Source organism: Oncorhynchus kisutch, unplaced genomic scaffold (genome assembly GCF_002021735.2).
Source record: "Oncorhynchus kisutch isolate 150728-3 unplaced genomic scaffold, Okis_V2 Okis05a-Okis16b_hom, whole genome shotgun sequence".
NCBI lineage: Eukaryota > Metazoa > Chordata > Actinopteri > Salmoniformes > Salmonidae > Oncorhynchus > Oncorhynchus kisutch.
This window is the reverse complement of record NW_022261982.1, coordinates 3,335,171-3,359,666: the sequence shown is the minus strand read 5'-3', so window position 1 is coordinate 3,359,666 and position 24,496 is coordinate 3,335,171. Positions and strand designations below refer to the sequence as shown.

Below are 24,496 nucleotides of genomic sequence, written 5' to 3'. Positions count from 1 at the left end.
TTCCAAACACTGGTGCCTGATGATCACAATCATTTGGATTATAAGCTTTCTGGTATGTTCTATTACGAATTGTCTGGGACTCGTTATTGTTTCGTTGTTTACTACTGAAATATATTTAGCTTATTAAGTCAAATAAGACATTAACTGCAATACACTGATCTCAAATATATTGGCATAATTAGGCTAAACAGAGCCATGGCGGACCCATTGTAAAATTAGAGGCTTTTTATATTGTATTAAAACGTGTCCCATTCCAACGTGCTAACTCTGCCCACTGGGGCGTGGCTTATGGAGCGCTCTTTAAAATACGCGCTTGTATCAATTTATTCCAACAGATTGCGTTCTCATTACACATGCACCCATTTGGACCCAATGTCAACTGGCAGAGGCTGTGACTCAATGGAGAATCTGGCAAGGTGGGTTTCACGGAGGCATCTCTCAACTCGACGTCTATTACTACGAAGAATGTAACATGGGCAGAAGAAGCCTGCTATATTTGTTCCTTCAATGTTTACCCGAGTGGATCAAGACGCAAGCAGACGTGTCTTACCGTTCAAGGTTAGTCAACTTAATTAACTAATTAATTACATTCCGGGGAGGGTCATGTAATTTGTAATCAATTAAACGTCTCATTGCTCAGGGTTTGAGAATTAGTTGTATATTATAGTATCTCATGATGCCCCTCATCCCTGATTCTCTGCTGGGTCCGCAATATCAAGCTCTGAACGAACAGAGTAGAAACACAGATGGACAACTAGTAAAAGCACAAACGCGCTTTATTCGTCCCACTGGATGCTTCAGCTGCAAATACAACATACAAGTCACACAAGCATATATTTATACCTTCCAACTAGGTGGAGTCACCACTCACCACTTCCAAGATAAACAATCAATCTCTGTTCCTCTTACTTATTACATTGTCATGGCCCTGCCTGAGTCCAGAGCAGCGTGAGATGGGACTTTGTTTGGGGTGGACCCCTGCCGCCTTCCTCCCAGAGGTTTCTTCTCTCTTCAACTGTTGTCCTCATCTCGATGTTGAGTTCCACCTTTCTCCTTGCCCTAGTTCCACAGAAACTAACCTGACTTATCAGGAACTGAGGCTAGCCTGTTGCTCTTAACCTCCATCCTTAGAAATATTAATACACAGCAAGAACAAAACATGTCTGGACAGACACCTTCTATACTCGTCTCACAGTAACTTTCCTATACAAAGTTCAATAAAGTAGTTAGAATCCAACATGATCCATAGCCTATACTATAGGCCTAGGCTATACCAAGACCATACAGGGAGAAGCACAGTGCAAAGTTATATTTCTAATAAAATTGACTTCCTTCCCTAGTTTTTGCGCTGCTGGGATGGTACACTGCTCAAAAAAATAAAGGGAACACCTAAACAACACAATGTAACTCCAAGTCAATCACACTTAGGAAGCAACACTGATTGACAAATTTCACATGCTGTTGTGCAAATGGAATAGAGAACAGGTGGAAATTATAGGCAATTAGCAAGACACCCCCAATAAAGTAGTGGTTCTGCAGGTGGTATCCACAGACCGACCACTTCTCAGTTCCTATGCTTCCTGGCTGATGTTTTGGCCACTTTTGAATGCTGGCGGTACTTTCACTCTAGTGGTAGCATGAGACGGAGTCTACAACCCACACAAGTGGCTCAGGTAGTGCAGCTCATCCAGGATGGCACATCAATGCGAGCTGTGGCAAGAAGGTTTGCTGTGTCTGTCAGCGTAGTGTCCAGAGCATGGAGGCGCTACCAAGAGACAGGCCAGTACATCAGGAGACGTGGAGGAGGCCAGCAGCAGGACCGCTACCTCCAACTTTGTGCAAGGAGGAGCAGGAGGAGCACTGCCAGAGCCCTGCAAAATGACCTCCAGCAGGCCACAAATGTGCATGCATCTACTCAAACGGTCAGAAACAGACTCCATGAGGGTGGTATGAGGGCCCGACGTCCACAGGTGGGGGTTGTGCTTACAGCCCAACACCGTGCAGGACATTTGGCATTTGCCAGAGAACACCAAGATTGGCAAATTTGCCACTGGCGCCCTGTGCTCTTCACAGATGAAAGCAGGTTCACACTGAGCACATGTGACAGACGTGACAGTCTGGAGACGTCGTGGAGAACGTTCTGCTGCCTGCAACATCCTTCAGCATGACCGGTTTGGCGGTGGGTCAGTCATGGTGTGGGGTGGAATTTCTTTGGGGGGCCGCACAGCCATCCATGTGCTCGCCAGAGGTAGCCTGACTGCCATTAGGTACCGAGATGAGATCCTCAGACCCCTTGTGAGACCATATGCTGGTGCGGTTGGCCCTGGGTTCCTGCTAATGCAAGACAATGCTAGACCTCATGTGGCTGGAGTGTGTCAGCAGTTCCTGCAAGAGGAAGGCTTTGATGCTATGGACTGGCCCGCCCGTTCCCCAGACCTGAATCCAATTGAGCACATCTGGGACATCATGTCTCCCTCCATCCACCAACGCCACGTTGCACCACAGACTGTCCAGGAGTTGGCGGATGCTTTAGTCCAGGTCTGGGAGGAGATCCCTCAGGAGACCATCCGCCACCTCATCAGGAGCATGCCCAGGCGTTGTAGGGAGGTCATACAGGCACGTGGAGGCCACACACACTACTGAGCCTCATTTTGACTTGTTTTAAGGACATTACATCAAAGTTGGATCAGCCTGTAGTGTGGTTTTCCACTTTAATTTTGAGTGTGACTCCAAATCCAGACCTCCATGGGTTGATACATTTGATTTCCATTGATCATTTTTTGTGATTTTGTTGTCAGCACATTCAACTATGTAAAGAAAAAAGTTTTTAATAAGAATATTTCATTCATTCAGATCTAGGATGTGTTATTTTAGTGTTCCCTTTATTTTTTTGAGCAGTGTATATATAAAACTAGGCTACACTGCAATGGATAGGCGTTCCCAATCCAGGCTGCATCACATCCGGCCGTGATTGGGAGTCCCATAGGGTGGCGCACAATTGGCCCAAGGTCGTCTGGGTTTTAAATAATAATTTCTTCTTCAGTGCCTTGCTCAAGGGCACTTCGCCAGATTTTTCACTTTTGGTTTCACTGGCCCAACGCTCTAAACGCTAGGCTACCTGCCACTCTTACATAGATGTGCAGGGCTCAATGATGTTGATGGCTGTCGATGGCATGAATCTGTAACAACAACGGTGTATTAGCTAATGCGGCCATTACATTTATAGCATGCTAGCAAACTCACTTATACAGCAATAACATACATTACATGTATAGCATGCTAGCTAACTCACTTATACAGCAATAACATACGTTGCCTCTATAGCATGCTAGCTAACTCACTTATACAGCAATACCATACATTGCCTCTATAGCATGCTAGCTAACTCATTTATACAGCAATAACATACGTTGCCTCTATAGCATGCTAGCTAACTCACTTATACAGCAATACCATACATTGCCTCTATAGCATGCTAGCTAACTCACTTATACAGCAATAACATACATTACATCTAAAACATGCTAACTCACTTATACAGCAATAACATACGTTGCCTCTATAGCATGCTAGCTAACTCACTTATACAGCAATACCATACATTGCCTCTATAGCATGCTAGCTAACTCACTTATACAGCAATACCATACATTGCAAATAAAGCATGCTAGCTAACTCACTTATACAGCAATACCATACATTGCCTCTATAGCATGCTAGCTAACTCACTTATACAGCAATAACATACATTACATCTAAAACATGCTAACTCACTTATACAGCAATAACATACGTTGCCTCTATAGCATGCTAGCTAACTCACTTATACAGCAATACCATACATTACATCTAAAACATGCTAACTCACTTATACAGCAATACCATACATTGCCTCTAGAGCATGCTATTTAACTGACTTGCCTAGTTAAATAAAATAAAAATGTAATCTGTTGCCCTGTTCTTGCTGAGGTAAACCCTTCAGTGCTACCTACCAATGACTGTGCTGTGTACGGTGGCACTTTCTTAAAACTGCATTGTTGGTTAAGGGCTTGTAAGTAAGCATTTCACTGTTGTATGTGACAATTAACATTTGATTTGAAAAAAATTAAAAAATCTGTGCGCGCGGACTAGGCCTACTGATGTCCTGTTCAGTTGGAGAGGGGGAACCTGAAGACGAGGAAAACTAGAGCTACGACTATAATTGATTTGAATTAAAACAATATAATGAAGCTATTGAGTTATTGATCTCCATAAGCCATATTAGAGTAAATTACATTACAGATGGACAACGGATGAGTGCTGAAAGTAGACTAATTCGAGAAGGTCTAATTCAGTTAAACGGTTTTCAAATGAAAATGGCTTTAGGCTACTAACAACAAGAGCGCTTTGTGTTGGAGAATATATCTTCCTATTTAATAAATAAGAGGTAGACCTGCACCTGTTTGACAGATGTAATTATAGTCAACTATCCATAGATTTTGTCAGCCAATTCCTCCAATCACCATTAGGGTTGAATATTTTCAATTTTATGTTATTTTAAATGTGCTTTTCTTCCAAAAACAAGGACTTTTCAAGGTGACAAGGACGTTTCAAGGTGCCACAATTATTGACACCTTCATTCAATACTTTGTGCAACCTTCCTTTGCCAAGATAACAGCTCTGAGTCTTCTCCTATAATGCGTAATGAGGTTGGAGAACACATGGCAAGGGATCTGAGACCATTCCTCTATACAGAATCTCTCTAGATCCTTCAGATTCCGAGGCCCACACTTGTGGATTCTCCTCATCACCTCATCCCACAGGTTTTCTATGGGGTTCAGGTCAGGGGACTGGGATGGCCATGGCAAAACCTTGACTTTGTGGTCAGTAAACCATTTTTTGTGTTGTTTTCGAGGTGTACTTTGGATCATTGTCCTGCCCGAAGATCCAACCACGGCACAGTTTAAGCTTCCTAACAGAGGCAGTCCGGTTTAGATGTAATATCTGCTGGTACTTGATGGAGTCCATGATACCATGTATCCCCACAAGTGGTCCAGGTCCTTTGGAAGAAAAACAGCCCCACAACATCAAAGATCCATCACCAGACTTCACAGTGGGGATGAGGTACTTTCTGTATGGATATCTTTCTGTCTACACCAAACCCACCTCTGGTGTTTGTTTCCAAAAAGCTCTATTTTGGTCTCATCTGACCATAGAACCTGGTCCCATTGAAAGATCCAGTAATGTTTGGCAAACTGTAGGCGCTTGAGTTTGTTGTTTGATGACAGCAAAGGCGTTTTTATGGCAACCCTCCCAAACAACTTGTGGTTATGTAGGTGGCATCTGATTGTAGTTTTGGAGACTTTCTGACCCCAAGACCCATCTAACATCTGTAATTCTCCAGCTGTGATCCTTGGAGATGTTTTTTGCCACTCGAACCATCCTCCTCACTGTGCGTGGGGTCAATATAGACACATGTCCTCTTCCAGGCCCATTGTTAACATCTCCAGTAACTTTACATTTCTTAATTATTGCCCTGATAGTGGAAATGTGCAGTTCAACAACCATTTGTCGCACATTATCACATCTTTCCAATAGTGATGGATGACTATCGGACCTTGGCCTGTGTGTCACCATATATTTACACCCCAGTGAAACAGGAAGTCATGGCTTACCACTTAAGTGTTCCTAATCGCTCAGGTGAACTTAAGAAGGTAAAATATGAATGGGAAGATACTTCATTTAGATTTGACTCATAATCATTTCTAGGGGTGCCAATAATTGTGCAACACATGTTTTGAAGAAAAACATTTATTTCACATGTATTTTTTTCAATCATTTTACTTTAATTCAAAGGTTTAATTTTTGTAAATATTTTGAATGAAACACCAAGAGGATAAACAGCAAACACATTTTTTTCACAACCCGTTTTGCTCATATTTACCAAGTGTCCCAATATTAGTGGAGGGACCTGTATGTTCACCCCTACCCTTATCCACGGTGTTCTGCGAAACCACAACCTTCTGGCTACTTTGCCATGTAACGCTTACAAAACGCAGAACAGTTTCTAAAACGGCATATCTAAGACTCTGGTCTGTCCAAGGAGTGAGGGTAAACAGTAGGCAAGTTCTCTGCAATCCACTTCATATTTAAATTATTATTTTGGGTGTAGGGGAGGGTCACTTGTTTTTTTTGTTGTCAAGTGTTCAGGGAGGGTCGGGTAAAAATATATTTAAATGAAGGGAGGGCCATCCATTTCCATTTCAGAGATATGATTTTCTCCAGGTATCCCTTATTATAAATACCTTACAGTCCCTTAGTAGTCAACAAAAAAAAAATACACCCAAACAAAAGGTGAAAACTGATCCTCACACCATCTCTATCTGATACATGTTGTGTCTACTAGCTTATTCCCACAGAAAACTGCAGAGGGAAGCAGCACCACCAAATCAACCATCAGACTCCATATTTTCAACAAGAGAAACCGCAGAGGTTATTCAACCTTAACGACAAATCCAAGGTCATCTCAATATCTTTACAGTAGAAGCTAACAAAACACACCAAAACTGACAAGGTGTACACTGATTAGTAAAGAGAGGCTAACATTCTCTAATTCTCCATTTCCTCTGCACAGTTCTCACAGTGAGAAACAATAGGATCCAATTCAGTGTTACCACTTGCTTTATGACATGAGAATTAAGTGATGGACTTTAATCTTAGCTGGTCTGAGAGAACTGATGAGGCTTTTCTCCTTTATGTATATGTTGGTGTTTCTTTAAGCTGCTGTGCTGAGAGAAATTTTTCCCACAGTCAGAGCAGGAGTAAGGCTTCTCTCCTGTATGTATACGCTTGTGACATGTTAAGGTATATAATTGGGTAAAACAATTCCCACAGTCAGAGCAGAAGTGAGGCTTTTCTCCTGCATGTAAATATTGGTGTTTTTTTAAGTTGCTCTGTTGAGAGAAACTCTTCCCACATTCAGCGCAGGAGTAAGGCTTTTCTCCTGTGTGCGTTCTCCGGTGAACTGTTACCTCAGATGATGTTTTGAAGCATTTTCCACAGTCAGAGCAGAAGTAAGGCTTCTCTCCTGTGTGTGTTCTCTGGTGAACTGTTAGCTCAGATGATGTTGTGAAGCATTTTCCACAGTCAGAGCAGAAGTAAGGCTTTTCTCCTGTGTGTATACGTTGGTGTTTCTTTAAGCTGCTGTGTTGAGAGAAATCTTGCCCACAGTCAGAGCACGAGTAAGGCTTCTCTCCTGTGTGTATTCGCTTGTGACTATTTAACTTATCCAATTGGGAAAAACTCTTTTCACAGTCTGAGCAGGAGTAAGGCTTTTCTCCTGTATGTGAACGTTGGTGTCTTTTTAAGTTACTCTGTTGAGAGAAACTCTTCCCACAGTCAGAGCAGGAGTAAGGCTTTTCTCCTGTATGTATACGTTCATGTTTGATTAAGGTATCCAATAGGGAGAAACTCTTCCCACAGTCAGAGCAGAAGTAAGGATTCTCTCCTGTGTGTGTTCTCCGGTGAACTGTTAGCTCATATGATGTTGTGAAGCATTTTACACAGTCAGAGCAAGAGTAAGGCTTCTCTCCTGTGTGTATATGTTGGTGGTTTTTTAAGTTTCTCCGTTGAGAGAATCTGCACCCACAGTCAGAGCAGGAGTAAGGCTTCTCTCCAGTGTGCACGCTCTGATGAACTGTCAGAGCCCCTGATGTTCTAAAGCTCTTCCCACAGTCAGAGCAGGAGTAAGGCTTCTCTCCTGTATGAATACGTTGGTGTGTTTGTAAGCTTCCCAGTTGAGAGAAACTCTTCCCACAGTCAGAGCAGGAGTAAGGCTTCTCTCCTGTGTGCATACGCTGGTGAGATTTTAAGGTATTAAATTGGGCGAAACAATTCCCACAGTCAGAGCAGAAGTAAGACTTTTCTCCTGTGTGTATTAGTTGGTGCCTATTTAACTTATCCAATCGGGAGAAACTCTTTTCACAGTCGGAGCAGGAGTAAGGCTTCTCTCCTGTGTGCACTCTCTGATGAACTGTCAGAGCCCTTGATGTTGTGAAGCTCTTCCCACAGTCAGTGCAGGAATACAGAATCTCTCCTGTGTGTATTTTCAGGTGTATTTTTAGCTTTGATAGCATTGGGAAAATCTCCTCACAATGTGGGCAGTGGTGAGACCTCTTAGCTCTGTGATCTTCCTGCTGCTTTCTGGATGTAGAGAATGTCTCAACGTCACCTGTGTGAACAGCATCAGGAAAAAAAGTCAAGTTTTTGTGAAAAAACATTAAGAACACCTGCTCATTCCATGACATAGACTGACCAGGTGCAAGTTATGATCCCTTATTGATATCACTTGTTAAATCTGCTTTAAAATCAGTGTAGATAAAGGGGAGGAGACAGGTTAAAGAAGGATTTTTAAGTCTTGAAACAGCTGAGACATGGATTGTGTATGTGTGCATTTCAGAGGGTGAATGGGCAAGACAAAAGATTTAAGTGCCATTGAATGGGGTATGGTAGTAGGTGCCAGGCGCCCCGGTTTGTGTCAAGACCTCCAATGCTGCTAGGTTGACGCTGATCAGTTTAACTTATGTATCAAGAATGGTCCACCACCCAAAGGACATCCAACCAACTTAACACAACTGTGGGAAGCATTTGAGTCAACATGGGCCAGCCTCCCTGTACAACGCTTTCGACACCTTGTAGAGTCCAATAGGGCTGTCCCCAACAACAACAAAAATATGTGGTTAACCAAGAGTAGTTTGTTCTTTCAACTAATCAATTGGTCCAAAATGTTTAAACATGTATTTCTCCAGTGCATTCGGAAATTATTCAGACTCCTAGACTTTTTCCACATTTTGTTACGTAACAGCCTTAATCTAAAATACATTACATTGTATGTTATTTCTCATCAATCTACACATATTACCCCATGACAAAGCAAAAACAGTTTTTTAGAAATGTATAAATAATAAAAAACAGAACATCACATTTATATAAGTATTCAGACTAGGGATTCACGATATATCGGTGAACATATCTGTCGATATTAGAAAAAAATGCCAACATCAGTATCGGCCTGATGTGTAGTTTAACGCCGATGTTAAAAAGCAATGTCAAAGCTACCGTGCATACCTTCGTAATGACGCCACGTAAAATGAAGCTACCGTGCATACCTACGTAATGACGCCACGTAAAATGAAGCTACCGTGCATACCTACGTAATGACGCCACGTAAAATGAAGCTACCGTGCATACCTACGTAATGACGCCACGTAAAATGAAGCTACACGTGCGACACAGCATTCATTTAGCTAGCTAGCTTTAGCTTGGTACATAGTTAGCACCAATACAACCAGCCTGAAAACAATGACCAGTAGAAACTGCAGTCCTTTTCATTATTCTTAGCAATAATTTAGGAATCCTAGCTAGGTATTAGCTAGGTTGTCACTTGTGGTTCGCCTATTAAATTTAACTTCAGTTCATGAAAATAAATAGCTAGCCAGCTACTTAACCCTGTTGCCCAAAGCTAACGTTATAAGCAGCCAGCTAGCTAGTGAGGCTCGACCGGACCGGGTTATGTGTTGTGAAGCTAGCCACAATAAGGATTAGGCACAATAGTGAACTTTGCGGTTTGCCTACAAAATAAAAGTATGTCATTGACAGTGATGCAAATGAATACAAATAGTAGAATTATGCCATACCTTTATTTTGAAGGCTAACCGCAAAGTCCACTATTGTGGCTAATCCTTATTGTGGCTAGCTACACATAGATGGGTCCGACCACCATTAATCAAATAAGAACAGTCTTATAAATTAGGGTTATTTTAGATGACACCCATCTATATAGTCAGCTAGCTAACTTTAGCTACTGAAACAGATGTCATTTTGCTATGTTTTTGGGGAAGAACATTGTTTGCATCCATGAGCTAGCTGCCTTTTTTTTCTGACCAGGACTGTACCTGCGCGAGACAACTTTACCAGCATCATAGCTATCAGCATACCTATCGATGAATCGTTGTGACATATGAAATACGAGTGATAGTTATTACACATTGATTACACTATGTAAAACATTTATGAATGTGTAAAATTATTGTGATGTGCAGTCATATTCAGGTCCTGATTGGTCAACAAGATTATTTGACACGTCAAATAGTGTTATTTGATGTGTATCTTATTTGACACTCAAAAACCCAAACGGCGTTCCATAGACATCCTGGTTGCGAATGAAACAGCACAGCAAGTAAGTGAAAGAAATAGGTTTTGATGATGTTTTACTGGTAATGGGGACATACTTAAATGCCAATAAAATAACATTTTGGTGTGTGTGTGTGTGTGTGTGTGTGTGTGTGTGTGTGTGTGTGTGTGTGTGTGTGTGTGTGTGCAAAACCATTATATAACTAGGCAAGTCAATTAAGAACAAATTCTTATTTACAATGACTGCCCAGACAACACAAGGCCAATTGTGCGCAGCCGGATGTGATACAGCCTGGATTCGAACCAGGGAATGTTGTTACGACTCTTGCACTGAGATGCAGTGCTTTAGACCGCTGCGTCCGTGTGTGTGTTAACTATTTAACTGTATTAGAATGTTTAAAAGGCCACAAAAAAAATGTAATATTGGTTATCGGTATCTTTTTTACGGGCAAGGAAAATGTCAGATTACCGTATCGGCCGAAAATGTCATATCGATGCAGACGCTTAACTCAGTACTTTGTTGAAGAACCTTTGACAGCTATTACAGCCTCAAGTCTTCTTCGGTATGACGCTACAAGCTTGGCACACCTGTATTTGGGGAGTTTCTCCCATTCTTCTTTGCAGATCCTCCCAAGCTCTGTCAGGTTGGACAGCTATTTTCAGGTCTCTCCAGAGATTTTTGATCGGGTTAAAATCCGTGCTCTGTCTGGGCAACTCAAGGACATTGAGAGACTTGTCCCGAAGCCACTCCTGTGTTGTCTTGACTGTATGCTTAGGGTCGTTGTCCTGTTGGAAGGTGAACCTTCTCCCCAGTCAGAGGTCCTGAGCAGGTTCTCACCAAGGAGCTCTCTGTTCATTACTCTGTTCATCTTTCCATCGATCCTGACTAGTCTCCCAGTCCATGGTGCAGAAAAACAGCCCTACAGCATGATGCTGCCACCACCATGCTTCACCGTAAGGATGGTGCCAGGTTTCCTCCAGACGTGACGCTTGACATTCAGGCCAAAGACTTATACAAGACTATTATACTAAGCCTACTAAGGATAACGGCATTACCTATTATCATAATGATGGTCATAATAATAGTAATAATCAAGAAATATCAAGAAAAGGGAGGGGTATTATTATTATCGGACACTAAATGAATCATAAATAATACCAAAGGGGCTATTTAAACAGAGAGAGAGTAAAGTGTTTATTACAGCATAGCAAAGACAACAAACAGACGAATTAGTGAAATTGTTTATCCAACGTGGTTACGTGAGGCTCGGTGCTCATGGAATCAGTAGGCTATTAAACAAACAGTCAAACAGGAAACACAAGCAATAACTGTAGTCCATTAGTCCATTCAGACAGACGTGAATCAAACAGGTGTCTTGTCATGATTTTTTTTGTTGATATTTGCTACTGCTCGACTAAAGAAATCTTGGTGGACCAACAGCCTATCGACCAAATAATCGACTAAATGGTGTCAGCCCTAGAGTCCATGCTACATATCTGTGGATTGACTGTGTCTTTAAACAGCTTGGAAAATGTAGAAGCTTCATGACATTAGAATTGACAGGTGTACCTGTGGATGTATTTCAAGGCCTACCTGCAAACTCAATGCCTCTTTGCTTGACATCATAGGAAAATCAAAAGAAATCAGCCAAGATCTCAGAAAAAAATTTTGTAGACCTCCACAAGTCTGGTTCAATCTTGGGAGCAATTTCAAAACGCCTGAAGGTACCACGTTCATCTGTACAAACAATAGTACACAAGTATTAACACCATGGCACCAGGCAGCCGTCATACCGCTCAGGAAGGAGATGCGTTCTGTCTCCTAGAGATGAATGTACTTTGGTGCGAAAAGTACAAATCAATCCCAGAACAACAGCAAAGGACCTTGTGAGGATGCTGGAGGAAACAGGTACAAAAGTATCTATATCCACAGTAAAACGAGTCCTATATCGACAACCTGAAAGGCCGCTCAGCAAGGAAGAAGCAGATCGTACTTTTTGGAGAAATGTCCTCTGGTCTGATGAAACAAAAATGGAACTGTTTGGCCATAATGACCATTGTTATGTTTGGGAGGAAAACGGGGGAGGCTTGCAAGCCGAAGAACACCATCCCAACCGTGAAGCACGGGGGTGGCAGCATCATGTTGTGGGGGGGGCTTTGCTGCAGGAGGGACTTGTGCACTTCACAAAATAGATGGCATCATGAGGAAAGAACATTATGTGGATATATTGAAGCAACATCTCAAGACATCGGTCGCAAATGGGTCTTCCAAATGGACAATGACCCCAAGCATACTTCCAAAGTTGTGGCAAAATGGCTTAAGGACAACAAAGTCAAGGTATTGGAGTGGCCATCACAAAGCCCTGACCTCAATCCCATAGAAAATGTGTGGGCAGAACTGAAAAAGCATGTGCGAGCAAGGCCTACAAACCTGACTCAGTTATACCAGTTCTGTCAGGAGGAATGGGACAAAATTCACACAACTTATTGTGGGAAGCTTGTGGAAGGCTACCCGAAACATTTGACCCAAGTTAAACAATTTAAAAGCAATGCTATCAAATCCTAATTGAGTGTATATAAACTTCTGACCCACTGGGAATGTGATGAAAGAAATAATAGCTGAAATAAATAATTCTCTCTACTACTATTCTGACATTTCACATTCTTAAAATAAAGTGGTGATCCTAACTGAACTAAGACAGGGAATTTGTACTAGGATTAATTGTTAGGAATTGTGAAAAACGGAGTTTAAATGTATTTGGCTAAGGTGTATGTAAACTTCCAACTTCAACTGTACATATCAATCAAATGTATTTTAAGAAGCCCTTTTTTACATCAGCAGTTGTCACAAAGTCCTTTACAGGAACCCAGTCTAAGACACAAACAGCAAGCAACGCAGATGTAGAAGCTCAGTTTCTAGGAAAAACTCCCTAGAAGGGAGGAACCTAGGAAGAAACCTAGCGAGGAAAAAGGCTCCAAGGATGACCTTGGAGCATTTATACAAATATTAGCTTTTTTAAAAATCAAATAAATAGTTTCAACGATATTGAAAAACCATCCCGTGGCGTTTTCCAAATACCCTGGTATACAGTATACCACCCAAGCCTAGTAACTACACAGACTCATTTCATACAACTTCAAAACACTGTCAGTTTGTCTACTTCACTTCTTTAGTCTACTCTCTGATCACTCCAGATAGACCAGTTGTTCAGGGATGTGTTGTCAGAATTACAGAATTCAACCTAGCAACAGACTGGGTCATAACTTGTGGAGGTCTAACTTCTGAAGATAACTTATAGACAGAACCTGCTCTTACCATGACTAACAGATTTCCCAATCTTCTCCTCCTCCTCTTCATCTTTAATGTTGACATTCAGCTCCAGTGTTTGACTGCAGTCTTCCAGATTCACTGATGCCATCTCTGGATCCTGCAGTGCAAACTGGGCTCAACTGTCACAATCAGGACCCAGTGACTGTACGTTTGGACTCAGTGTGAAAGGAGAGAGGCAGGCTGGGTTTGTCCTTAGTGTTGATGTTACTGGCCTCGGACTTAATCTGAGTCGGGCTGTAGTAATAAAGAGAAACAGACACAAAAAGTTATTTACTTGATAGTTCTGGCGCTTTCTCTATTCTCTAAAAATATATTATATTTATTCTCTTGGGTTCTAACTTGAACTATCCTCATTCATATCAACATATTAGAACTGGGTGTATGCAAATGTACTGAGGGAGAAAGGGGAGTGCAGAAGGTTTACATTCTGTCAGAACATGTTATGGTTAAATCTCATGTATGATATGGAGAGGAGAAGGGCAACGGTCTGGTTTCAGTCACTGATAAGGTTGTATAGCCGTGGATTAGGGAGGAGTGAGGAATGTGGGCCGAGGTCAGGTCAGATGAAGGAAACACTCCTATGACATACACACATAGAAGGCAGGGCCATGACTACACCAATGAGAGGAACCACTTAAGTTACTGTCTAGCAACTGAGATGAGTTGTCTGTCTAGATGGGCAAGTAGTTTGTGTAAACATGTCTGTCTTATGCAGCTGTTTGACCCAGTGGGTGAATATATTTGTTTGGAGCTTTGACTAGTTGTCTGTTAGGTTCTAAATAAACCGTGTAAAAAGCTAACACTTCTTAATCACTTATCTAATTTCAATAGATCAGGCAGCTAAACATTGACAACAAAACATTCATTCATTTACATTAGACAAAGTGCACATTTTAAATGACAAAGTAATTACATGTAACCTATAGTAGATTAAATACATGAATATAAATGCATAACTGACTCAAAAAAACATTTAGTACAAGGTTGCAGTTTGTTTTAGGCAGCACTATGTACTATTTTACTGAATAACCTTGTCTTCATTTTAGATTTTCACTCTCAAAAACCACATTGTCAGTGGTGGAAAAAGAACTAAATTATCATTCTTGAGTCAAATCAAATGTATTTATATAGCCCTTCGAACATCAGCTGATATCTCAAAGTGCTGTACAGAAACCCAGCCTAAAACCCCAAATAGCAAGCAATGCAGGTGTTGAAGCACATTGGCTAGAAAAAACTCCCTAGAAAGTCCAAAACCTAGGAAGAAACCTAGAGAGGAACCAGGCTATGAGGGGTGGCCAGTCCTCTTCTGGCTAAAAGTAAATGCTATACATCAAATTCCTTATATCAAAGCAACAATATGTAACTTCTTGGGCAACCCGACCAAATGCACATTTGTGAGTTATAGATATTTCAAGTCTAAGAAGCGGTAGATACATTCTATATGAGCCATTTCTGTGCATTCCATTCTGAAGTTTAGTTTTGGAGTCCTTTACTTTCGGTCAAACAACTGAATATACATTATTTTTGGTTATGGAAAATATATTTCACAGTGGTTTAGATGGTACAATGATTCTCTACACAATGGCTGCTTGTTTTGCCACAAACTGAAATTAGGTGAACTATTCACATTTTTGCAACCAGCGATTTCTGCAAAGGCGAAACTTTAAACAAACCAGATGGCATGATTTTCCAGTTTTTTAATTTCATTTACGGATAGCCGGGGGCACACTCCAACACTAAGATATCATTGAAAAATGCATTTGTGTTTAGTGAGTGTTTAGTGGGTCTGCCAGATCAGAGGCAGTAGGAATGACAACATGTGAATTGGACCATACTGCTAGGCCATGGAATAAACATCAACAAAGGCGGCACAAAAACACCCTAATTGGTCCTTTTAGAGACAAAGCTCTAAGTATAGTGATACAGGTCTTTAGATGTTGTACGCATGAAACTGTGTCATTCCAAACGTTATCTGCAACTTTATTTTCCATTTTGTTTTGCAACTCAAGCAAAAACTCTGTCCATTTTATATGTAATAAAGGAAACATTCTGAATAAATGAGGGATACAAAGTATATTGAAAGCATGAAGTGCTTCCACACAGGAAGTTCCAGACACATGTAGAATCTATGCCAAGGCGCATTGAAGCTGTTCTGGCATCATATCTGGAGGACACCTGGCACCATCCCTACGGTGAAGCATCATGCTGTGGGCATATTTTTCAGCAGCAGGGACTGGGAGACTAGTCAGGATCGAGGAAAAGATTAACAATGCAAAGTACAGAGAGATCCTTGATGAAAACCTGTTCCAGAGCACTCTGGACCTCAGATTAGGGTGACGGTTAACATTTCAACAGGACAACGACCCGAAGCACACAGCCAACACAATGCAGGAGTGGCTTCGGGGCAAGTCTCAATGTCCTTGAGTGGCCAAAGCAGAACCCAGATTTTAACCCGATCGAAGATCTCTGGAGAGACCTGAAAATAGCTGTGCAGCCACACCCTACATCCAACCTGACAGAGCTTGAGAGGATCTGCAGAGAACAATGGGAGAAACTCCCCAAATACAGATGTGCCAAGCTTGTAGCGTCATACCCAAGAAGACTCAATGCTGTAATCGCTGCCAAAGGTATTTCAACAAAGTACTGAGTAAAGGGCCTGATGATTTATGTAAATAAGGTTTTTATAAACCTTATTAAATAAATTAACTAAAATTTTAAATAAACTATTTTTGCTTTGTTATTATGGGGTATTGTGTGTAGATCACTTTTTTTTTTACGGCTGTAACGTAATAAAATTTGGAAAAAGTCAAGGGGTCTGAATACTTTCCGAATGCACTTCAGTATGCTAATGTTACCTAGCTGGCCTGGCGCATTGTTGCCCATGAAAGCCTAGTGAGCAAGCATTTTAGCCAGGTAGCCTAGGACATCAAAAACGAAAAGCGTGTTCTAGACCGTTTAGGAAACAGGAAAGAGTTGGATAGCATTGGCGTTTCTCTACAAGTAGGGTGAGTCAACATGTGTTTTCTACTTGCGCGCACACACACACACACACACACAAACCAGTGCCATGGACAGCCACAACATATTTAGCTTATGTTGATTAGACTAAATCGTTTTGGGTATCTTTTAGCTATCACTTTATTAGACTAAGCATAGGTGATTAGATGTAGAAATGTTGAAGTTGAAATGGTGCTGGAATAGTGGAGGCAGCTCCTGTTTTCTTTGTGACTTGCTGTAACTCTCCATGGTTCTAAATCAATAGTTGTTTAGTCGTCCAAAAATGTATGAAACATTACTTTGCTTGACCATGCTGTCGGTCATATAACTGTTTGTTACAGGCAATATGTTTTGTAGACTTCACTGGACAGATGTTGCTCTCCGCTATTGTAATGAAACAAAGGTGTGGTTGAATTTATTCTGTCACTGCGTCTTATTGTCTAGGCCTTAAGCCTATATACCACAGGGGCAAGGCATATGAACTAACAGATTATAGTGCAAACAATGCAATTATTACATAGGTTATAATATGTTTAGGGCTTCCACAGTGATTTTACTGATAAAAAGGTATTTCTATTCTGATTTCAGATGATCAATCCTTACAAAATAATGGTGGCAGAATATCCTACATTTTTCTCAATCATCATTAGAAAGTTGTGTTAATGGCAGTTGTTTAGGAGAAAAGCACAGATTTTCGTCTAAGATACACATTTTCACAGGTGTTTTTCTTGACTGACTACAATTTGATTGATGTGGTGTTTTTACTGTGTCATAACACTAAACACAGACAGAATGGTCACCGCCATTTTACATGCTCGTGAGCCTTTTTTTAACAAAAAAACAATAACATCTCAATTAAATTGATTCTTTATTAAATTACCTTGAAATAACGTACAGTACATTCAAAAAGACAAACCCCAAACCTCTAGCTATGCGACATGTACAATATTTGTTCACGTTCTTCTCTCACTCGGTTTGACAAAAAAAAAATACATAACAACCTCTGTTACGGATTTGTTACCGACCATGTTATGACATGTTCTTTCGATATTAGAAAGTAGAAACGTGCAAAGACATACCTGTAGTAATACATACAACGGTTATCGTCTTGACAGCACAGTTCTAACGCCTTCGTTATTCTGAAGAATGGTCCACGCCTACCCGGAACTTCTTCCTCTTCTTCTCCTCTGGATTTTTACGGTGGTTGGGATCAAAAATGTGGCATTACCGCCCCCATCTGGAGGATAATATATACCCATTATACTTTGTCTTACAAAATGAAAAAAACATCAAATAAATGTTCTATACCCCCCCAAAAATATATACCCCCCAAAAATACCATTCCAACTAACTCTACACTCATTAAAAACCCACTACCCCATTCCACTACTGTGATCCTATCTGCTCCTGCACCATGCCAATGGGCTCGGAGGGCGGAACACCACCCCTCAACACACCCTGTAACTCTTCTGGAATGAAATCAGATCTTGTATACCCTCAGCTAATGTAGCTATCATTGGGCTGAAACATAAACTCCAGATTGTGGTTATATCAAGACAGCAGCCCCACCTGCAGTTTACTTATTGAAAGACCAAAGAGAAGAGGAGCGTAGATAATGTTCACTTCTCTCACAAAATATAACATTAGTCCTCTTATTTTCTTTGTCTGCAATATTTTATCCTCCACTTATTTCACCTCAATTCATTTAAAAATGACAGCACGTGTTGAACATGTATTGGTGTAAGGTGTATGAGGTATTGTGGTAGGAAAAAGTGATTGGAAAAAAATGGACTTATGGTGTGTGTTGGTTAAGTAAATCTTGGGTATCAATTAAGTAATAGTAATTATTACTTAAGTAAAGTAATGCTTTTGGCGTCATTAGTGCCTAGGCTCGGCCAAAGTTCAGAAAGTCCCATAGCTCTTGAGAAACAATATCGTTATCTGAAAATGTTGCCATGACAACATTGTTGCTTTACCCTACACCACAGATACAAAAGCTGAAGCCAGGCCCACTGTCTTCAGATATCGTGTATGTTCTCATGTGCTCCATCTCTCCAATGCATTTTAATAAACTTGTCCTACATCATGTATTATTGAGTTACATTGCAAGTCTGATCTCATCTATGATTCCTCTGTCAGTGCAATGCATACAACTTCAAAATCAAATCAAATGTCACATACTTCGTAAACAACATATGTAGACTAACAGTGAAATGCTTACTTAGGGGCCCTTCACAACAATGTAGAGAGAAAGAAAATAGAGAAATAATAGAAATGTAATAACACGTAATAATAAAAATAACAATAAATACACATTAACTAAGGATAATGTGGCTATATACACGGGAGAGCGAGTCGATGTGCAGGGGTACACGGTAATTGAGGTAGATATTTACATTAATCTAGGAATAAAGTGACTGCAACAGGATAGATAATAAACAGTAACAGCAGCAAACGTGACGAGTCAAAATAGTTAGTGTAAAAATAGTCATCGCAGATAGTCCGGGTAGCTATTTGGTTAACTATATAACTAACTATATAGCAGTCTTATGGCATGGGGGTAGAAGCTGTTCAGGGTCCAGAATTGGTGCATCGGTACCGCTTTCATGTCATGTTGAGGACGATTGTTTGATATCCTATTTTCATTAGATTGAAGTGTGTCGAGTTTGAGTTCATATCGTAATTGATTTTATTATGTAAATACAGAATTTCCAGATGCTTGTTGTGTTAGATTCCACAGTTAATTGAACAATTTTATTATTTTCACGCTTCTGAAGAAAAAGCCTCAGCAAATTTCCCCAGCAGATATACACAATACTAAATTGATTGAGTTTAACTGTGACTGTAGACAGAATACAGAGAGCAAGTTTACTTTCACTTTTATGCAGGAGGTAGCCTGGTCCCAGATCTGTTTGTGCTTTAGCCTACTCCATTGTCATTGACAAGCTAAACATTGTTGCTATGGCAATTCAATGACGGCGTTGGCAAGAGAGCATAAACAGACGGTTACCCAGGCTATGGTGCAGGTGTAAGGGAATAAGGAATTTCCCGCTCTTTTTCTCTTGTTTCATTACTGTAGTAAATTACATTTTCACCATGTCTCCTACACTCTTCAAGTCTCTGTTTATTCTGCTCATATTCCTCCCTAATGGTGAGTTATATCAGTTTTATGCATGATAATACCGCATTTGACTACCACTTTGAAAGTGGCGCGATATTGTTAGTGCCAATGTCGTGATCTAATTGTGTGCTTTCACAACTATTGACAAGCCTGTTAATTTCACAACACGAAATACATGTCATATTGAAGCTGTAGCTCAATCTTCTTGTTGCATGGGTAAATAGCCTCCAACTCTGAATTGTTAAATAATTCGTATTTATTAGCAAAAAGTAGTAAGACAAAGGCCTGGCACAGCACAACGCGTTTTGGTTTCACAGAACTAGGACAAGATTCATGAGGCTTTAAGCCACTAGGTCGTGCTACTAGACTATGAGACTAATGTAACTAATGGATGCAAGGATTGACCATCCATGATATCAAAATAAATGTTGAGGCTATACAGTGTTTGATCATATTTGATCTGTAAAGTTGACTAATTCAATATATACAAGAGTGTGACATACTTGAAAATCATTGGGTTCTTGAGTGTCGCAGTGATCTAAGATTCTGCACCTCAGTTCAAGAAGCGTCACTGTAGGACATGGTTTGAATCCAGGCTGCGTCACATCCAGCCGTGATTGGGTGTCCCATAGGGCATAGCACAATTGGCCCACCGTCGTCCGGGTTTGGCTGGGGTAGTCCGTCACTGTAATTACGAATTTGTTCTTAAATGACTTGCCTAGTTAAATAAAGGTTAATAAACAAAAGCTATACACAAAGGTGTTTGTAAACAATTCTGGGCATTAATATATATTTTTTTATTAGTGCGCACCCCTGTAACTAGCTAGCCATTTCACACCGGTTACACATACGTATTGTGTGTTAACTGTTGACAAACCAGTTAATTTGACTATAGGAAATGCATAATTTCACCTGCAGCTCCATGCTCTTACTGTATGGAATGATTGATGTCGCTTTAAAGAGTACTTTAATGGTGATGTATGCTGTGGCCTTAGGCACATATCATGTATATTCTATCCTGAAATTGATAGTTTTACAACAGGTGCCATAACTTCCTCCCGCCAAAACTGCCCTTAGCACTGTAGTCCCCCTTCTGACCATTCGGAGTACTACTAGTGTCGAATAACTATTGTAACTGTCTTCATGCAGGGCTCTCTCAATTGGTAAGAACCCAGCAGGTTGTCACAGCAACCCTGGGAGAAGATGCAGTCTTAACCTGTGAGCTCATGACACTCAAAGACGTGCGGCAAGTCACCTGGCAAAAAGAGACAACTGAGGCGAATGAAAATGTGGCCACTTACAGCAAACGCGGTTCCCATGTCAACCCACCTTTTCAGAGGAACGTGGAGTTTGAAGACGAGGGACTGCAGAGCTGCTCTATCATCATCAGAGGAGTGTCAAGAGGAGACGAGTCCTGCTACAAGTGTCTGTTTAACACCTTTCCAGATGGACCTATCAGTGGAACGACCTGCCTCCAAATTAATGGTAAAATCTGATAACATAATGTGCTGTAAATTATTGACCCAGAACAACTTCTTCAGAACTTCAGGCAGCCATTTCATCAGCTCATATTTCCAATGTCGTGCAACCATTTATCAAAATGTGATAATTTAGTAAATCATTTAATGGAATCATTTAGTAAATAATGTGCATGAAACCATTATGGTATTTACATTCACTGTAAACTGTGTTTGTTGTTGTTCTATAGAGCTGTATGGACCCTCACTCCTCATCACACAAACCAACAACAGTCACACCACTCTGTCCTGTTCTGCTACTGGACGACCTGTTCCTATAGTAACCTGGGATGACATCATGATAGAACATTCCACCATGGTTGATGTCACCCATCCCAATGGGACTGTCACTATGACAACTACTGTAACAGTGGTAGTGTCCAGTCTAACTGACAAAGAGGTTAGGTGTGTTGCTTCTATGTCCTTCAGTGATGTCACCAAGAATGTTTCCATGGTGATTCCAGCTTCAATTACTGGTGAGAAATGTCTATAGATCAATGTGTAATATACTGACATGATCAGGAACATGATGTCATGGTGATTTACGGCCTGTGTTCATGATGAAGTACTGCCTGGATTCATGATGAAGTACTTCCTGTGTATTTCTGTGTTAGGTCAATCTCAGTTCCCTGATGATGACAGGATCAGTGGTAAGTGGTTGTTATTCTAATAATGACAGGTCATAATCAACCTATTGACTGGCTCTTTTCCTATTCAACTTTCAGGTGTGGTGCAGAGCCATATTTACATGTATGAGGCTTTGGTGTAGTGTACCTGGGAAGTTGACCTTCTCTTGTCATCTCTCTCATTCACAGGTACAGTGGTTGGTGCAGTGATGGGTGCAGTGTTGTGTTTAATGTGTTTCATTGCTGTATTCTGTGTAATATGGCGGCAAAAGAGGAGAAAAGATACCTCTTCCAGGTAGAGAGAAAACCATTTCCTTCCTTGATACTGAAAACAGCTATTCTGAATTTAATGTGATTTGACTGCCAGTTGTTTACTAGTTGATCTCTAATTTAATGTAGAAAACCCCCAGTTCCTGACCCTGAAATCAGCAGAACTCCCTTAAAGACACCACCAACATCCAAACAGTAAGATGCTCATTCTAAAGATCATCCTTCATCATTAAATAATTGTTTTAAAATAATAATGAATCAGATGATGTGGTTCTTGTCAGTACAGTGTTGATTTAGATTTATTTCAGTGTCACACCAACCTCCAGTCCATCACACATGTGGGTATCTCTTTAACACTTTTAACAGCTATTTAAGATAAGTAATAATTTTATTACCTTTTGTTTTTTCAGGTCACAATCGTCAACAAGCACACCAAACAGCTCAGCAACCAGCTCACCAAACAGCTCAACAACCAAGCGTAGGATGACTAAGAAGTAGGTTTATCTTCTCATACTTTCATAGTCTTAACGTCTTCTGTAATCTCTCTCATTGAGTAAGAAACTTGGGAATGAAACTTGGGAATGAAACACTTGGGAATGAAACTTGGGAATAAAACTTGGGAATGTCTTTCTGTGTGTTATGTTTCCTGCTGTGACATTGTCTATTTTGATATTTTTCACACCAAGCTCCAGTCCATCACAAATGTGAGTATTTTTACAACTTCATTTGATTATCCCGATAGAAAGCGTGAAACAGACCAATATTGAGAATGTTACAAAGCTTTTAGTATAAATTACAGTTACCCAAAAATCGAAACATAATTCAAATATCTCCTCTTGTTTCTGGATAAAATCCCTCAGCTCGTCTGACAAGCGCAGGATGCAACAAGCTCAGGAGGCTGTAAAGAAGTAGGTTTACACCTTCACTCTCTCACTGTCTGCTGTAGTCTCTCTCTTGAGGAAGAAGCTCTGAAATGATGTAATTTTGTGGTGGTCATAGAGTAGTCATGGTGACAGCATCATGCACTCAGCTGCATGTTAATATCTGTTCTGTAATGTTTGTCACAATGGCTGTCAGACCATCTTATTACCTCACAATGACCTGTGTTTTCATCCAATTGAAACATTATGATTTTCTTTCCTCCTCTTTTCTTTCTCAGGAACCTTTTCAATGACTACTGAGTGACTGTATTCACATTGCCACACACACACCTGATCATTACTGACTAATCTGGTTCATGTTATTTTATCTTTAAAAGTCTGTGACAATCAATCCATTTTTTAAAAACAGTCCTTTTTAAAGATATTGTATTGAGCCTGTTACAACAGTTATCTTCGTTGCCTGGTTTGTCTCAGGTCATGATACCCTAGGGCCAAGGGAGAGTTGTGCAGGTCAGTTTAAAGATTTTAGGGAGAAACCAAAAATCTCTCTGAGACATTTACAAAGACCACACACGTAAGAGGGGAACATCAATCATATTGGACACTTCCACTGAACAATCAATATGCAGTTCTGCCATTAGGTAACACTCAGGTTTTGACCTCTTAAAACCAAGAGACGGCATCAGTACAGCTTTAAATGTTTATCTTGTATATACCTTGTAAGCATGTGCATCTGTCATGTGTGTTGCTGTTTCTTTATCTTGTGTGACGTGCCACAAGTAATGTTCCTTCTGGATAATGTTTAATTTAATCTATTCAATTTAAGGTTTCAAAGGGAGGGTATATTACCAGTAAACTACCAGAATTTTGGCAACTTTCAAGTTTTGGGGGTGAATTTTATAAGATCTAGTGAGTTTTTTTCAGATTATCACTTCAGATTATCACATGTCTGTAATTATCTTTGGCCCTCTGTGTGGCCTTATCACATGTAAAATATATACAATTAGAGTTAATAAAAAATAATGTTATTGTTGATTAGATGATTTTTCATTAGACAATTTTCTCTTGAACCTTATGGCCTATCCACTAGAAATTCATGGACAATAAGGACATAGAAATGTGAATACAGTTTTTCAAAGTTATTCAAGTATAAATGACAAAAGTTTCCATACTAGAAATAATTTGTGCTGACATCAAAATAAATTAACCAGCAATTAGAAGTTTAACCAATCAGAGTATCAAAGCCAATTACATGATTCATGTAAGTCAACTCTTGCTCAACCCATCAGTTTCTGGGACCAATCAGAATGGTGAGAATGTTTTCACATTCTTAAGACATTGGGAAGGAAAGCAAATCCAGACTCGTGGTGGAGAAGAAACGCTAGTGGGCGTGGTGTTTGGCCGGAGCGATGAGGATAGGTAGTCAGGCTAACTGATGTGCAGGAAGGAAACGACAGACCGGCCACCATGAAACAGTTCTCATGCTTTAAATAGACTGTCCTTGCATCCACAGAAGTACATAGGCTACAGCATACATACATTTTGGGGAAAAATGGTTGTAATAAATCATATCCAGCTCGTTA

General features: G+C 40.4%; 2 protein-coding genes across 3 annotated transcripts; one reads left to right on the top strand and one right to left on the bottom strand.

The window, feature by feature from the left end:
- The first annotated feature begins 331 nt into the window (after positions 1-331).
- On the top strand, positions 332-24,496 carry LOC109877057 (nectin-1). 2 transcript variants are annotated; one of them, XM_031813285.1, is made up of 10 exons: positions 332-558; positions 20,769-21,104; positions 21,328-21,612; positions 21,751-21,786; positions 21,952-22,057; positions 22,162-22,227; positions 22,443-22,526; positions 22,719-22,736; positions 22,893-22,940; positions 23,192-24,496. In XM_031813285.1, exons 2-10 carry the CDS (start codon positions 20,846-20,848, stop codon positions 23,211-23,213), a joined length of 924 nt encoding a protein of 307 aa, XP_031669145.1. In that variant the 5' UTR covers positions 332-558; positions 20,769-20,845; the 3' UTR covers positions 23,214-24,496. The 2 variants fall into 2 exon arrangements, with proteins under 2 accessions (XP_031669145.1, XP_031669144.1); XM_031813284.1 differs by lacking the exon at positions 332-558 and adding an exon at positions 19,476-19,649.
- LOC116359772 (zinc finger protein 665-like) lies at positions 6,144-9,960 on the bottom strand. The gene is made up of 2 exons (XM_031813323.1): positions 9,952-9,960; positions 6,144-8,126 (listed from the first exon to the last, which is right to left on the bottom strand). The coding sequence occupies exons 1-2, from the start codon at positions 9,958-9,960 to the stop codon at positions 6,696-6,698; spliced, it is 1,440 nt and encodes a 479-aa protein (XP_031669183.1). The 3' UTR covers positions 6,144-6,695.

Excerpts from the sequence above, each read along its gene's own strand:
- LOC109877057 (XM_031813284.1), top strand. The coding sequence starts at position 19,595 with ATGTCTCCTACACTCTTCAAGTCTCTGTTTATTCTGCTCATATTCCTC. Across the intron at positions 19,650-20,768 it reads GCTCATATTCCTCCCTAATG|GGCTCTCTCAATTGGTAAGA; the intron begins GTGAGTTATATC and ends GTCTTCATGCAG. Across the intron at positions 22,058-22,161 it reads AGAAAAGATACCTCTTCCAG|AAAACCCCCAGTTCCTGACC; the intron begins GTAGAGAGAAAA and ends AATTTAATGTAG.